A 17180-nucleotide genomic window follows, 5' to 3' on the forward strand; every position below is an offset into this window, starting at 1 on the left:
AGCTGTTAACCATTGTTTAAAAAATCAGGGATGTGCACTGACGCCCACCGCATTCTTATTCGCACCAAACTACTCAAATAAATATATACATATTAATAGACGAGGCTCGCCACCCCAACCCCAACCCCAAAGAGGCCTATCAACAGGAAAACCCACTATTAGTAAAAGGCAAACTCTCCAGCCCTGACTTGAAACCGCCAAGAGACAAGGTTTTTGTCTCTCTTACTCTCTGTAATACGCAAAAGAGTAACATAGCTTGCCGAGCGGCACTGGGAGCCAAGAAGTGACCCTAGTGCTTGCTTTGTAATAACTCAGGGCAGGAGTTTAAACGTATCCTTGGAATTTACCGTCCTCCTTTCTAGCACCAGAGCTGCTGATTTTGTAACTGGGGAACAGCTTTGCGTCTCAGGGTCAGCTCAGCATCCCATGATTCTAAAGAAACCAATAAGTTTCTCCGTGCCTGAAAACGTGAGCGTGATCTTGTGTAATGTAATTGGTTCTCGTGTAAAGCGCTTCATTACCTTTACCACAGCTCAAAAGCGGTAAAAAAATGTTTAATATATACATAAAACGCTGAATTACGTTGTTCTACTTCTAAGCACTTTCTGTGCCCGCCCGCGCAGGAGGCAGGGAACTGGCAGGCGAGACGCTTTGCCTGTCTGCAGTAAGCAAGATCTGAACTCGGGTTTTGTGCCTTCAAAGCCAGAGGCCACACGTCCTACTCATTTCGTTTGGTCAAAGTGATTATCATCTGCGAACCCTGTATCACGAATTTATTTTAGTAGCATAGCACAGGTGCTTGAGGTGAGACACAAATACTGAATCAGAATTAACAAGACCGGAATTGGTTTTGTTACTCTAGTCCGCTTTTTCTTTCAAATGCGCTGGTGTTTTGTTTTGACCATTTTATTTTACTGCGTCATGGACTCAAAACAAGTTTCTTGCATCCCAGAGATCTTGTCTTATTTCTGAGAGGCCAAAAATCTGCAACTCGCACTTCCCAGGAGCGAGAGTGGATGCCTTTGCCTTTCGGAAACACAGTCTTGTGCCTGTTAGAGCTCCGACTTGCCACTTTACGTAGCAGGAGTTAAACATTGAATCAGACTGTTTTGTTACCGGTGTGCTGCCCGCTTATGTAAAAGAAAACAAAATAGATAATGTTTTTAGCTGTAGGGTTAAAAATACAAGAGTAAAACTTTAATTGAAAAGGAAAAAAATAGAAATTCGCAGACGGTCCCTACAGTATCAGCTGCTACCTGCGGAGCGAAAAGTAACCTTGAAATGAATGGCAGTGGCATTGATCATTTGTTACGGGAAAACCAAAAGAAATGAGCCTGATTAGGTAACTGTCTTAACAATGTGTCCAGCGCTCCAATACTGCTGATCGAGTTTACACTGTTGTGCCTGTTCTCACTGCGAGCGACATGGTCGTCATGCAGCACTAAGGGGAGAGACAAGAAAAAGTTTGCCCACGGCGAAGTATATTGGTAATCGTGCAATAATCCATGTGACTGGGCTAGTTTGCAAGACATGACAAAAACAGCCTCAAGGCAGGACAAACGTAAAGCGTTTACCAATGACATCAAGTGATTTTTGAAAGGCAAGCCCAGGAACGAGTGAAAGTGAGGGGCGTGAGATGGGCATGGCTAAAAGCCCACAATACTTCGAACAGATCAAAGCGCTTGCATGCTGAACCTAAAAGATGTTTCTGACTCTGTGAGGGATAAACTGTCCATCAACACACATTTGAAGGATGGCCTGGATGCAAAAGACACAGTTGCTCAGTTTATGGTGTTGGGTGCAAAGCTATGTCGTAATGTCTGGAGACGTTCCTCTGGCTTTTCAATGCTGCCCTTTCATTATGAGCTGCTGTTAGGTAAGATGTTTTCTCAAATAATAACAGTGCTATGGCTCAAGCCTTGGGCCTTGCCCTAGAACAACAATATTGGACGTTCTTTGGCCACTCCAGAGCTATACATTCGCAGCAGCGACAGCCCATTCAGACCATCCAAATGTCACAGCTGCTATGCCACACTTTTTCATTAAGGGATTAATCTATGGAACAACATAAACAGTATCAGCAGCAGATCCAGTCCCAACCATTCTCTGCAGGCTCTTCCACTTCTAAACCTTGCTGATTCCTCCACCCTCACACCACCATCTCCCAGTGGGAGGGAGTGTCTCCCATTTTGTCATCTAGCTTGTCGGCCAAAACTATGCACTTGCCGCCCTCTTCTCTTGCCTAGAGCACCCAACTTCCTTCAGAGCATATGCTGTCTGGCACACGCCCCCATCCTCGACGTGAAAGTATTTGCTTGCATTGAGCACTGCATTGTAGATTCCTGACCTTTCTTGAATCTAGTTTCATACTAACAGGCTTACAAAGAAAACCTTCCTGATTACATTGGTTTGAATTTGCTCATCCTTTTCACAGGGAAGTAAATTACTTATCTTGTACAGAATTTGGACTAAAAGCCCAGTAAATCTTGAACTGTCAGATTCTTCCATATCTTATGACTTCTTCAAATGTATCCAGGTTTGGCTGTAGGTAATGTCCTCCGCACCCTTTCTTTTCTTCAAATGTAGCCTCTCTGATTCTTTGCTGAGCCACTCCTGTCTAGCTTTTGGAGAGTTTCTTTGTTTTGCTTGTGAACACGTTTGCAAACTACCTAATGGTGCCAACATAGTTAAAATGTTTTTTTAGGTGCACTGCATCAGCACAGAATTCACAATGAGGAAGCACGGAGGAGAGAAAGGGGTACCATTCCGGATCCAGATAGATACCTTCAAGGATGACGAGAATGGGGAGTACACAGAGCACCTTCATTCTGCCAGCTGCCAAGTCAAAGTCTTTAAGGTAGGAAGTGTAGTAGAGTCTATGAGTGTCAAAATGGTGGAGTTTTCTGTCCTAGAAATTGGGAGGTTTTTTTTTTGTCTTCTTTTCATGTTTCTGACGGTATCATCTCTGTTCTGTAGATGCTGCTCACCTTACTGTGCATTTTTGAAATTGAAAGCTCACAATGCGTGATTTTAGATATTTTTCTAATTATTATATTCATTTAGGGCCTGATTTTTGTTATGCTATCTGACTTAGCCTTATAGCGCTCTCACTGTCAGAGCTATTACAAGCATGACAGAATGTTTGATTAGTGAGATGACATGTAGCATCAGCTGTGGGGGAAGAGTCTTTGAGGTGCATGAGATCTTAAGCCGTGGAGCGGTTGTGTTGCATATAACTTGACTCTGTTGTAACATGTTTCAGTGTTCATAGTGGTATGTGAGCTGAATGGTGCGCATTTCAAGCATAATTTGTTATGATGATTTAAGAATAGTAGCATGGTGAGTGTACAATCTCTTCCTGGTTTGGGTGGCTTTGGGAGCTCCGGGTCTGTGTTAAAGGAATGTTGTGCATTGGCGGGTCAACTAGGAAGTGGGAAAGCACGACCCACGGAAATCCACTAATAACCTCAGTCGAGGTTCTAAGTTGTTCACTTAAAAGCAGTGAAAATACATGGAACAGTTTTCAGGAACATATAATAATGAAAACTTTGTTGATATTCCCTGTGAAACAGCATGCACATATTGTAAGGGATTCTTTAGAGTGACTCAGTCTATTGCCAAAAGTGCTGAAGGATTCTGCACATCGGTGGATCCATGCAGGCTAAGCATCTAAGATCAAACTAACCATGCAAATATTGATTAATGCTTCCAATCTCCAAATTCTAAAACACACAGATTTGAGAAGAAGAAACATAGTATTGTGTTTATATTGCCTAAAGTGCTTGGGGATAAATAGGCTGCATAGGAGCACCATGCTCACAGATGGAGCCACTCGCTTGGAGAGAAAATGGTTTCTGAAAATGTAACCCTGAAACTCTAGGGAGAGCAGATGGGGATGTGGTTGTAGAGAGAAATACACCCAGTCACAGAGGAGAGGGTAGGAGAGTATCTCTTGAACAAAGAAAAAAAAAGTTGGTGGAAGAAAAAAAAATCATTTTTTTAGAGCTTTTTTAGTTTATTAAATACTTGTGAAATAAAAATGCTATTTCATAATTAAAGGATCAACTACATCTGCCACTGTTTCTTCTGGAAACAGCCTTTACAGCACCGGAATTTGCATGTAGTGCCTTTGGGACACAGCAGTAACCATGCATGCAGTTACCACTCATGCATTTTTTGGGTCATTTACTATAGTGCCACGTATGGTAAGTATAAGTGTGTGTGTGTGTATATGTATAATATGTATGTTCGATGGCATGTGTAGCTGCAGATACACATGCTGTGCATTATCCTGCCATCTAGTGTTGGGCTCGGAGTGTTACAAGTTGTTTTTCTTCGAAGAAGTCTTTTCGAGTCACGGAACCGAGTGACTCCTCCCTTTCGGCTCCATTGCGCATGGGCATCGACTCCATCTTAGATTGTTTTCTTTCCGCCATCGGGTTCGGACGTGTTCCCCTTCGCTCCGTGATTCGATTTGGGAAAGTTAAAAAATCATCAAAAATCCATCGGTATTGTTGGGTTCGGGACCGGTTTTCCTATAGATACATCGGCACCGACAAGCCAACTGCTTCAGTGGCCCTTCGGGGCTTCCACACCCAGCCGAGGCTTGGTCAGCCCGACCACACCCGTCGTCGAAGCCTCATGGACCGGACCCCCTTCCGTTTCCGACTGACTTGCCACGACCAGTATCCTTATACAGACCAGCATCGGGTCTGTGATCTGTGTTTGTCACCGGAGCACAGAGAGGATACCTGTGAGGCCTGTAAGGCTTTTCGGTCAAAGAAGACCCTGAGAGATCGGCAAGCGAGGTGCTTACAGATGGCATCGAAATCTACACAACACCTCGACGTCGAGGAGGAAGAGATGGCTATCTCTATCCAGGGTTCAGAATCGGACGACTCAGACGGAGACCGACCGCTGACAGTGGGCCAAAAAGTGAGTACGCCTGCCCCGACCCAACCCCAAAGTCAGTCAGAAAAACAGACGGCCGCGGGAACGCCACTGCCTGAAGGCCATGGCTCGACCCACAAGAAAAGCGCTGACCAAGTAACATCTTTGGCACCGAAAAAGGCCAAGATCGTGCCAAAGTCTTCCGACTCGAGTCGAGAAACCGGCGTCGAAAAAAGTCGACTTCGACTGGTCGAAACCATCAAACCCTGAAAGATCCTTTCGGAGCCGAGACCAACCGTGCCCATGGGTATTTCGGTGCCGAAAAAGCCGGCTTCGGAGCCGAAAAAGACTTCTTACACAGAAGAACATGGGCTCTCCAAGCAACTTAAAGAGAGGCACAGGTTTGAGCAGGAACTGGATGTGGAGGAGTTTGATCAGAGCCAACCAAGGTTACAAATCCAGAAGGATACTGGAAAAATTCATACTATCCATCCTCTCAAATTTAAAAGGAAATTGGCTTTTCAGACAGAGACTGAAACTGAGCAGCCAAGAGCAAAGGTGGCTAGAGAAAGATCACCAACTCCACATTTCTCGCCACAAATATCGCCTCCACATTCGCCAAGGGCAAGGTCACCTTTTGGCCCCACAACTGCACAGTCACCCACACATACTGTGCAAACACAGGACGATGCAGATCCCTGGGACCTCTACGACCCACCGGTTTCAGACAATAGTCCTGAGTGCTATCCTTCAAAGCCATCTCCTCCAGAGGATAGCACATCCTATACACAAGTACTAGCCAGGGCTGCGACATTCCATAATGTCACTATGCACTCAGAGCCATTGGAGGATGACTTTCTTTTCAATACCCTGGCGTCCACGCATGCATCGTATCAAAGCCTGCCCATGCTACCAGGCATGCTTAAGCATGCACAACAAGTCTTCCAAGAGCCAGTCATGGGAAGGGCCATCACACCGCGGGTGTAAAAAATATAAACCACCCCCATCGGACCCTGTGTTCATTACACAGCAGCTCCCTCCGGACTCTGTAGTAGTGGGAGCCGTAAGAAAGCGGGCAAATTCGCAGTCATCAGGAGATGCACCACCTCCTGATAAAGAAAGCTGCAAATTTGACGCAGCAGGGAAGAGAGCGGCGTCGCAAGCGGCCAACCAATGGCGTATCGCCAATTCACAGGCCCTCCTCGCCCGTTACGACCAAGCCCATTGGGACGAAATGCATGATATTATTCAGCATTTATCAAAAGAATATCAAAAACGGGCTCAACAGGTAGTTGAGGAAGGACAAGCCATCTCCAACAACCAAATCCGTTCTGCACTGGACTCGGCCGATACAGCAGCAAGAACTGTAAACACAGCAGTTACCATCAGGAGGCATGCATAGCTACGCAGGTCTGGTTTCAAACCTGAAATACAGCAAGCGGTGTTAAACATGCCGTTCAACCAGCAGCAACTATTTGGGCCGGAGGTGGACACTGCCATTGAAAAAATGAAGAAGGACACGGCCAAAGCCATGGGCGCGCTCTACGCTTCCCAGTATAGGGGAACATTTAGGAAGCCACAATTTAGGGGAGGGTTTAGACAGCAACCCTCAGAGGCATCCACCTCCCAAACAAAACCGACCTACCAGTCACAATACCAGATAGGGGGGTTTCGTGGTTCATTTAGGGGACAATTCCCAAGAGCAAGGGGAAAATTCCAGCCTGCCAAGCAGACCCCCGGTAACAAACAGTGACTTCAAGGTCACACTTCCCCCAACACACATCACCAGTAGGGGGAAGATTAACAAAATACCACAAACATTGGTCAGACATAACCACGGACACATGGGTTCTATCAATTATCCAACATGGGTACTGCATAGAGTTCACACATTTCCCTCCAGATGTTCCCCGAGAACGCACAAACTGTCGGCACAACATCCGGACCTGCTACAAATAGAGGTAGAAGCACTTTTAACAAAACAAGCCATAGAACTAGTACCTCACCATCAAAAAGGAACAGGGGATTACTCCCTATACTTCTTTATTCCCAAAAAAGACAAAACACTAAGACCAATTTTAGATCTCATGACATTAAACCTCTTCATCAAATCAGAAAATTTCCACATGGTCACACTACAAGATGTAGTTCCCTTGCTAAAACAGGGAGAATACATGGCAACTGTAAGGAAATGCCTCCTTGGCATGGTTGCCCCCTGACTTTTTGCCTTTGCTGATGCTATGTTTACAATTGAAAGTGTGCTGAGGCCTGCTAACCAGGCCCCAGCACCAGTGTTCTTTCCCTAACCTGTACTTTTGTATCCACAATTGGCAGACCCTGGCATCCAGATAAGTCCCTTGTAACTGGTACTTCTAGTACCAAGGGCCCTGATGCCAAGGAAGAGGTCTCTAAGGGCTGCAGCATGTCTTATGCCACCCTGGAGACCCCTCACTCAGCACAGACACACTGCTTGACAGCTTGTGTGTGCTAGTGAGGACAAAACGAGTAAGTCGACATGGCACTCCCCTCAGGGTGCCATGCCAGCCTCTCACTGCCTATGCAGTATAGGTAAGACACCCCTCTAGCAGGCCTTACAGCCCTAAGGCAGGGTGCACTATACCATAGGTGAGGGTACCAGTGCATGAGCATGGTACCCCTACAGTGTCTAAACAAAACCTTAGACATTGTAAGTGCAGGGTAGCCATAAGAGTATATGGTCTGGGAGTCTGTCAAACACGAACTCCACAGCACCATAATGGCTACACTGAAAACTGGGAAGTTTGGTATCAAACTTCTCAGCACAATAAATGCACACTGATGCCAGTGTACATTTTATTGTAAAATACACCACAGAGGGCACCTTAGAGGTGCCCCCCTGAAACTTAACCGACTGTCTGTGTAGGCTGACTAGTTCCAGCAGCCTGCCACACCAGAGACATGTTGCTGGCCCCATGGGGAGAGTGCCTTTGTCACTCTGAGGCCAGTAACAAAGCCTGCACTGGGTGGAGATGCTAACACCTCCCCCAGGCAGGAGCTGTGACACCTGGCGGTGAGCCTCAAAGGCTCACCCCTTTGTCACAGCCCAGCAGGGCACTCCAGCTTAGTGGAGTTGCCCGCCCCCTCCGGCCACGGCCCCCACTTTTGGCGGCAAGGCTGGAGGGAACAAAGAAAGCAACAAGGAGGAGTCACTGGCCAGTCAGGACAGCCCCTAAGGTGTCCTGAGCTGAGGTGACTCTAACTTTTAGAAATCCTCCATCTTGCAGATGGAGGATTCCCCCAATAGGGTTAGGATTGTGACCCCCTCCCCTTGGGAGGAGGCACAAAGAGGGTGTACCCACCCTCAGGGCTAGTAGCCATTGGCTACTAACCCCCCAGACCTAAACACGCCCTTAAATTTAGTATTTAAGGGCTACCCTGAACCCTAGAAAATTAGATTCCTGCAACTACAAGAAGAAGGACTGCCTAGCTGAAAACCCCTGCAGAGGAAGACCAGAAGACGACAACTGCCTTGGCTCCAGAAACTCACCGGCCTGTCTCCTGCCTTCCAAAGATCCTGCTCCAGCGACGCCTTCCAAAGGGACCAGCGACCTCGACATCCTCTGAGGACTGCCCCGGCTTCGAAAAGACAAGAAACTCCTGAGGACAGCGGACCTGCTCCAAGAAAGACTGCAACTTTGTTTCCAGCAGCCTTTAAAGAACCCTGCAAGCTCCCCGCAAGAAGCGTGAGACTTGCAACACTGCACCCGGCGACCCCGACTCGGCTGGTGGCGATCCAACACCTCAGGAGGGACCCCAGGACTACTCTAAGACTGTGAGTACAAAAACCTGTCCCCCCTGAGCCCCCACAGCGCCGCCTGCAGAGGGAATCCCGAGGCTTCCCCTGACTGCGACTCTTTGAATCCTAAGTCCCGACACCTGGGAGAGACCCTGCACCCGCAGCCCCCAGGACCTGAAGGACCGGACTTTCACTGGAGGAGTGACCCCCAGGAGTCCCTCTCCCTTGACCAAGTGGAGGTTTCCCCGAGGAACCCCCCCCTTGCCTGCCTGCAGCGCTGAAGAGATCCCTAGATCTCCCATTGACTTCCATTACAAACCCGACGCTTGTTTCTACACTGCACCCGGCCGCCCCCGCGCTGCTGAGGGTGAAATTTCTGTGTGGGCTTGTGTCCCCCCCGGTGCCCTACAAAACCCCCCTGGTCTGCCCTCCGAAGACGCGGGTACTTACCTGCAAGCAGACCGGAACCGGGGCACCCCCTGCTCTCCATTCTAGCCTATGTGTTTTGGGCACCACTTTGAACTCTGCACCTGACCAGCCCTGAGCTGCTGGTGTGGTGACTTTGGGGTTGCTCTGAACCCCCAACGGTGGGCTACCTTGGACCAAGAACTGAACCCTGTAAGTGTCTTACTTACCTGGTAAAACTAACCAAAACTTACCTCCCCTAGGAACTGTGAAAATTGCACTAAGTGTCCACTTTTAAAACAGCTATTTGTCAATAACTTGAAAAGTATACATGCAATTTTTATGATTTAAAGTTCCTAAAGTACTTACCTGCAATACCTTTCGAATGAGATATTACATGTAGAATTTGAACCTGTGGTTCTTAAAATAAACTAGGAAAAGATATTTTTCTATACAAAAACCTATTGGCTGGATTTGTCTCTGAGTGTGTGTACCTCATTTGTTGTCTATGTGTATGTACAACAAATGCTTAACACTACTCCTTGGATAAGCCTACTGCTCGACCACACTACCATAAAATAGAGCATTAGTATTATCTATTTTTACCACTATTTTACCTCTAAGGGGAACCCTTGGACTCTGTGCATGCTATTCCTTACTTTGAAATAGCACATACAGAGCCAACTTCCTACATTGGTGGATCAGCGGTGGGGTACAAGACTTTGCATTTGCTGGACTACTCAGCCAATACCTGATCACACGACAAATTCCAAAATTGTCATTAGAAATTGATTTTTGCAATTTGAAAAGTTTTCTAAATTCTTAAAAGACCTGCTAGGGCCTTGTGTTAGATCCTGTTTAGCATTTCTTTTTAGAGTTTAAAAGTTTGTAAAAGTTTGAATTAGATTCTAGAACCAGTTGTAGATTCTTAAAAAGTATTCCAACTTTTAGAAGCAAAATGTCTAGCACAGATGTGACTGTGGTGGAACTCGACACCACACCTTACCTCCATCTTAAGATGAGGGAGCTAAGGTCACTCTGTAAACTAAAGAAAATAACAATGGGCCCCAAACCTACCAAAATACAGCTCCAGGAGCTTTTGGCAGAGTTTGAAAAGGCCAACCCCTCTGAGGGTGGCAACTCAGAGGAAGAGGATAGTGACTTGGAGGAAAATTCCCCCCTACCAATCCTATCTAGGGAGAACAGGGTCCCTCAAACCCTGACTCCAAAAATAATAGTCAGAGATGCTGGTTCCCTCACAGGAGAGACCAACACCTCTGAAATCACGGAGGATAGCCCCAGTGAAGAGGACATCCAGTTAGCCAGGATGGCCAAAAGATTGGCTTTGGAAAGACAGATCCTAGCCATAGAGAGGGAAAGACAAGAGATGGGCCTAGGACCCATCAATGGTGGCAGCAACATAAATAGGGTCAGAGATTCTCCTGACATGTTGAAAATCCCTAAAGGGATTGTAACTAAATATGAAGATGGTGATGACATCTCCAAATGGTTCACAGCTTTTGAGAGGGCTTGTGTAACCAGAAAAGTGAACAGATCTCACTGGGGTGCTCTCCTTTGGGAAATGTTCACAGGAAAGTGTAGGGATAGACTCCTCACACTCTCTGGACAAGATGCAGAATCTTATGACCTCATGAAGGGTACCCTGATTGAGGGCTTTGGATTCTCCACTGAGGAGTATAGGATTAGATTCAGGGGGGCTCAAAAATCCTCGAGCCAGACCTGGGTTGACTTTGTAGACTACTCAGTGAAAACACTAGATGGTTGGATTCAAGGCAGTGGTGTAAGTAATTATGATGGGCTGTACAATTTATTTGTGAAAGAACACCTGTTAAGTAATTGTTTCAATGATAAACTGCATCAGCATCTGGTAGACCTAGGACCAATTTCTCCCCAAGAATTGGGAAAGAAGGCGGACCATTGGGTCAAGACAAGGGTGTCCAAGACTTCAACAGGGGGTGACCAAAAGAAAGGGGTCACAAAGACTCCCCAGGGGAAGAGTGATGAGACATCCAAAACTAAAAATAGTAAAGAGTCTTCTACAGGCCCCCAAAAACCTGCACAGGAGGGTGGGCCCAGAGCCTCTTCACAAAACAATGGGTACAAGGGTAAAAACTTTGATCCCAAAAAGGCCTGGTGTCATAGCTGTAAACCGCATGGACACCAAACTGGAGACAAGGCCTGTCCCAAGAAAGGTTCCACTCCAAACTCCCATCCAGGTAACACTGGTATGGCTAGTCTCCAAGTGGGATCAACAGTGTGCCCAGAGCAAATCAGGGTCCACACTGAAGCTACTCTAGTTTCTGAGGGTGGGGTGGATTTAGCCACACTAGCTGTCTGGCCGCCTAACATGCAAAAATACAGACAGCAACTCTTAATTAATGGGACTAGAATAGAGGGCCTGAGGGATACAGGTGCCAGTGTCACCATGGTGACAGAGAAACTGGTTTCCCCTGGCCAATACCTGACTGGAAAAACTTACACAGTCACCAACGCTGACAATCAGAGAAAAGTACATCCCATGGCAATGGTTACTTTAGAATGGGGAGGGGTCAATGGCCTGAAACAGGTGGTGGTCTCCTCAAATATCCCAGTGGACTGTCTGCTTGGAAATGACCTGGAGTCCTCAGCATGGGCTGAGGTAGAGCTAAAAACCCATGCAGCAATGCTGGGTATCCCTGAACTGGTGTGTGTGAAAACCAGAGCACAATGCAAGGCACAGGGTGAAAAAGTAGAGCTGGAGTCTGGAAAAATGGCCCAGCCTACCAAGAGAACAGGAAAGTCAGTTGGGAAACCAACTGCAACACAGCAAAAGAAAGGGAACCTCTCTTCTCAGGAAGAAGTTCTGCCCTCTGAGGGAACTGAGCCTTTGGGGCTTGAACCTTATCAGGTTGAGCTCTTAGGCCCAGGGGGACCCTCAAGGGAGGAGCTGTGTAAGGGACAAGAAACCTGTCCCTCTCTTGAAGGCCTTAGGCAGCAAGCTGCTGAAGAGTCCAAAGGCAAGAAAAATGGAACACATAGGGTCTATTGGGAAGATGGACTCCTGTACACTGAGGCCAGAGACCCCAAACCTGGTGCCACTAGGAGAGTGGTAGTGCCTCAGCTGTTCAGAGAGTTCATCCTAACATTGGCCCATGACATTCCCCTTGCTGGACATTTGGGACAAACCAAGACGTGGGAGAGGTTAGTCAACCACTTCTACTGGCCCAATATGTCCAACATGGTTAAGGAGTTTTGCCTCTCCTGCCCCACCTGTCAAGCCAGTGGTAAGACAGGTGGGCATCCAAAGGCCCCCCTCATTCCACTTCCAGTCGTGGGGGTTCCCTTTGAAAGAGTGGGTGTGGACATAGTTGGTCCACTAGAACCTCCCACAGCCTCAGGAAATATGTATATCCTGGTAGTAGTGGATCATGCTACCAGGTATCCTGAAGCTATTCCCCTTAGGTCGACTACTGCCCCTGCAGTGGCCAAGGCCCTCATTGGTATCTTTACCAGAGTGGGTTTCCCTAAGGAGGTGGTGTCTGACAGAGGTACCAACTTCATGTCAGCATACCTAAAGCACATGTGGAATGAGTGTGGAGTGACTTATAAATTCACTACACCATACCATCCACAAACTAATGGCTTGGTTGAGAGATTCAACAAGACATTAAAAGGCATGATCATGGGGCTCCCAGAAAAACTCAAAAGGAGATGGGATGTCCTCTTGCCATGTCTGCTTTTCGCTTACAGAGAGGTGCCACAGAAGGGAGTAGGATTCTCACCCTTTGAACTTCTGTTTGGTCATCCTGTAAGGGGACCACTTGCTCTTGTTAAAGAAGGCTGGGAGAGACCTCTCCATGAGCCTAAACAGGACATAGTGGACTATGTACTTGGCCTTCGCTCTAGAATGGCAGAGTACATGGAAAAGGCAACCAAAAACCTTGAGGCCAGCCAACAGCTCCAGAAGTTTTGGTATGACCAAAAGGCTGCACTGGTTGAGTTCCAACCAGGGCAGAAAGTCTGGGTTCTGGAGCCTGTGGCTCCCAGGGCACTCCAGGACAAATGGAGTGGCCCTTACCCAGTGCTAGAAAGGAAGAGTCAGGTCACCTACCTGGTGGACCTGGGCACAAGCAGGAGCCCCAAGAGGGTGATCCATGTGAACCGCCTTAAGCTCTTCCATGACAGGGCTGATGTGAATCTGTTGATGGTAACAGATGAGGATCAGGAGGCAGAGAGTGAACCTCTCCCTGATCTTCTGTCATCAGACCCAAAAGATGGCACAGTAGATGGAGTGATCTACTCGGACACCCTCTCTGGCCAACAGCAAGCTGATTGTAGGAGAGTCCTACAACAGTTTCCTGAACTCTTCTCCTTAACCCCTGGTCAGACACACCTGTGTACCCATGATGTGGACACAGGAGACAGCATGCCTGTCAAAAACAAAATCTTTAGACAGTCTGACCATGTTAAGGAAAGCATCAAGGTGGAAGTCCACAAGATGCTGGAATTGGGAGTAATTGAGCGCTCTGACAGCCCCTGGGCTAGCCCAGTGGTCTTAGTCCCCAAACCTCACACCAAAGATGGAAAGAAAGAGATGAGGTTTTGTGTGGACTACAGAGGGCTCAATTATGTCACCAAGACAGATGCTCATCCAATTCCAAGAGCTGATGAGCTCATAGACAAATTAGGTGCTGCCAAATTCTTAAGTACCTTTGACTTGACAGCAGGGTACTGGCAAATCAAAATGGCACCTGGAGCAAAAGAGAAAACAGCATTCTCCACACCTGATGGGCATTATCAGTTTACTGTTATGCCCTTTGGTTTAAAGAATGCCCCTGCCACCTTCCAAAGGTTGGTGAATCAAGTCCTTGCTGGCTTGGAGTCCTTTAGCACAGCTTATCGTTATGATATTGCTGTCTTTAGCTCCACCTGGCAGGATCACCTGGTCCACCTGAAGAAGGTTTTGAAGGCTCTGCAATCTGCAGGCCTCTCTATCAAGGCATCCAAATGCCAGATAGGGCAGGGAACTGTGGTTTACTTGGGCCACCTTGTAGGTGGAGGCCAAGTTCAGCCACTCCAACCCAAGATCCAGACTATTCTGGACTGGGTAGCTCCAAAAACCCAGACTCAAGTCAGGGCATTCCTTGGCTTGACTGGGTATTACAGGAGGTTTGTGAAGGGATATGGATCCATTGTGACAGCCCTCACTGAACTCACCTCCAAGAAAATGCCCAAGAAAGTGAACTGGACTGTGGAATGCCAACAGGCCTTTGACACCCTGAAACAAGCAATGTGCTCAGCACCAGTTCTAAAAGCTCCAGATTATTCTAAGCAGTTCATTGTGCAGACTGATGCCTCTGAACATGGGATAGGGGCAGTTTTGTCCCAAACAAATGATGATGGCCTTGACCAGCCTGTTGCTTTCATTAGCAGGAGGTTACTCCCCAGGGAGCAGCGTTGGAGTGCCATTGAGAGGGAGGCCTTTGCTGTGGTTTGGTCCCTGAAGAAGCTGAGACCATACCTCTTTGGGACTCACTTCCTAGTTCAAACTGACCACAGACCTCTCAAATGGCTGATGCAAATGAAAGGTGAAAATCCTAAACTGTTGAGGTGGTCCATCTCCCTACAGGGAATGGACTTTATAGTGGAACACAGACCTGGGACTGCCCATGCCAATGCAGATGGCCTTTCCAGGTTCTTCCACTTAGAAAATGAAGACTCTCTTGGGAAAGGTTAGTCTCATCCTCTTTCGTTTGGGGGGGGGGTTGTGTAAGGAAATGCCTCCTTGGCATGGTTGCCCCCTGACTTTTTGCCTTTGCTGATGCTATGTTTACAATTGAAAGTGTGCTGAGGCCTGCTAACCAGGCCCCAGCACCAGTGTTCTTTCCCTAACCTGTACTTTTGTATCCACAATTGGCAGACCCTGGCATCCAGATAAGTCCCTTGTAACTGGTACTTCTAGTACCAAGGGCCCTGATGCCAAGGAAGGTCTCTAAGGGCTGCAGCATGTCTTATGCCACCCTGGAGACCCCTCACTCAGCACAGACACACTGCTTGACAGCTTGTGTGTGCTAGTGAGGACAAAACGAGTAAGTCGACATGGCACTCCCCTCAGGGTGCCATGCCAGCCTCTCACTGCCTATGCAGTATAGGTAAGACACCCCTCTAGCAGGCCTTACAGCCCTAAGGCAGGGTGCACTATACCATAGGTGAGGGTACCAGTGCATGAGCATGGTACCCCTACAGTGTCTAAACAAAACCTTAGACATTGTAAGTGCAGGGTAGCCATAAGAGTATATGGTCTGGGAGTCTGTCAAACACGAACTCCACAGCACCATAATGGCTACACTGAAAACTGGGAAGTTTGGTATCAAACTTCTCAGCACAATAAATGCACACTGATGCCAGTGTACATTTTATTGTAAAATACACCACAGAGGGCACCTTAGAGGTGCCCCCTGAAACTTAACCGACTGTCTGTGTAGGCTGTCTAGTTCCAGCAGCCTGCCACACCAGAGACATGTTGCTGGCCCCATGGGGAGAGTGCCTTTGTCACTCTGAGGCCAGTAACAAAGCCTGCACTGGGTGGAGATGCTAACACCTCCCCCAGGCAGGAGCTGTGACACCTGGCGGTGAGCCTCAAAGGCTCACCCCTTTGTCACAGCCCAGCAGGGCACTCCAGCTTAGTGGAGTTGCCCGCCCCCTCCGGCCACGGCCCCCACTTTTGGCGGCAAGGCTGGAGGGAACAAAGAAAGCAACAAGGAGGAGTCACTGGCCAGTCAGGACAGCCCCTAAGGTGTCCTGAGCTGAGGTGACTCTAACTTTTAGAAATCCTCCATCTTGCAGATGGAGGATTCCCCCAATAGGGTTAGGATTGTGACCCCCTCCCCTTGGGAGGAGGCACAAAGAGGGTGTACCCACCCTCAGGGCTAGTAGCCATTGGCTACTAACCCCCCAGACCTAAACACGCCCTTAAATTTAGTATTTAAGGGCTACCCTGAACCCTAGAAAATTAGATTCCTGCAACTACAAGAAGAAGGACTGCCTAGCTGAAAACCCCTGCAGAGGAAGACCAGAAGACGACAACTGCCTTGGCTCCAGAAACTCACCGGCCTGTCTCCTGCCTTCCAAAGATCCTGCTCCAGCGACGCCTTCCAAAGGGACCAGCGACCTCGACATCCTCTGAGGACTGCCCCGGCTTCGAAAAGACAAGAAACTCCCGAGGACAGCGGACCTGCTCCAAGAAAGACTGCAACTTTGTTTCCAGCAGCCTTTAAAGAACCCTGCAAGCTCCCCGCAAGAAGCGTGAGACTTGCAACACTGCACCCGGCGACCCCGACTCGGCTGGTGGCGATCCAACACCTCAGGAGGGACCCCAGGACTACTCTAAGACTGTGAGTACAAAAACCTGTCCCCCCTGAGCCCCCACAGCGCCGCCTGCAGAGGGAATCCCGAGGCTTCCCCTGACCGCGACTCTTTGAATCCTAAGTCCCGACACCTGGGAGAGACCCTGCACCCGCAGCCCCCAGGACCTGAAGGACCGGACTTTCACTGGAGGAGTGACCCCCAGGAGTCCCTCTCCCTTGACCAAGTGGAGGTTTCCCCGAGGAACCCCCCCCTTGCCTGCCTGCAGCGCTGAAGAGATCCCTAGATCTCCCATTGACTTCCATTACAAACCCGACGCTTGTTTCTACACTGCACCCGGCCGCCCCCGCGCTGCTGAGGGTGAAATTTCTGTGTGGGCTTGTGTCCCCCCCGGTGCCCTACAAAACCCCCCTGGTCTGCCCTCCGAAGACGCGGGTACTTACCTGCAAGCAGACCGGAACCGGGGCACCCCCTGCTCTCCATTCTAGCCTATGTGTTTTGGGCACCACTTTGAACTCTGCACCTGACCGGCCCTGAGCTGCTGGTGTGGTGACTTTGGGGTTGCTCTGAACCCCCAACGGTGGGCTACCTTGGACCAAGAACTGAACCCTGTAAGTGTCTTACTTACCTGGTAAAACTAACCAAAACTTACCTCCCCTAGGAACTGTGAAAATTGCACTAAGTGTCCACTTTTAAAACAGCTATTTGTCAATAACTTGAAAAGTATACATGCAATTTTTATGAT

At 48.3% G+C, this 17180-nt stretch overlaps 1 protein-coding gene across 2 annotated transcripts in view; it reads left to right on the forward strand.

The window, feature by feature from the left end:
• TFCP2 (transcription factor CP2) overlaps positions 1 to 17180 on the forward strand; it is a 348159-nt gene that overhangs the window by 87183 nt on the left and 243796 nt on the right. For both annotated transcript variants that reach the window (XM_069230905.1, XM_069230906.1), the window contains exon 7: positions 2705 to 2857. In XM_069230905.1, the coding sequence (XP_069087006.1) occupies positions 2705 to 2857 (153 nt within the window). The remainder of the gene's footprint in view (positions 1 to 2704; positions 2858 to 17180) is intronic.

The sequence above is a fragment of the Pleurodeles waltl genome, chromosome 4_2, assembly GCF_031143425.1.
Source record: "Pleurodeles waltl isolate 20211129_DDA chromosome 4_2, aPleWal1.hap1.20221129, whole genome shotgun sequence".
NCBI lineage: Eukaryota > Metazoa > Chordata > Amphibia > Caudata > Salamandridae > Pleurodeles > Pleurodeles waltl.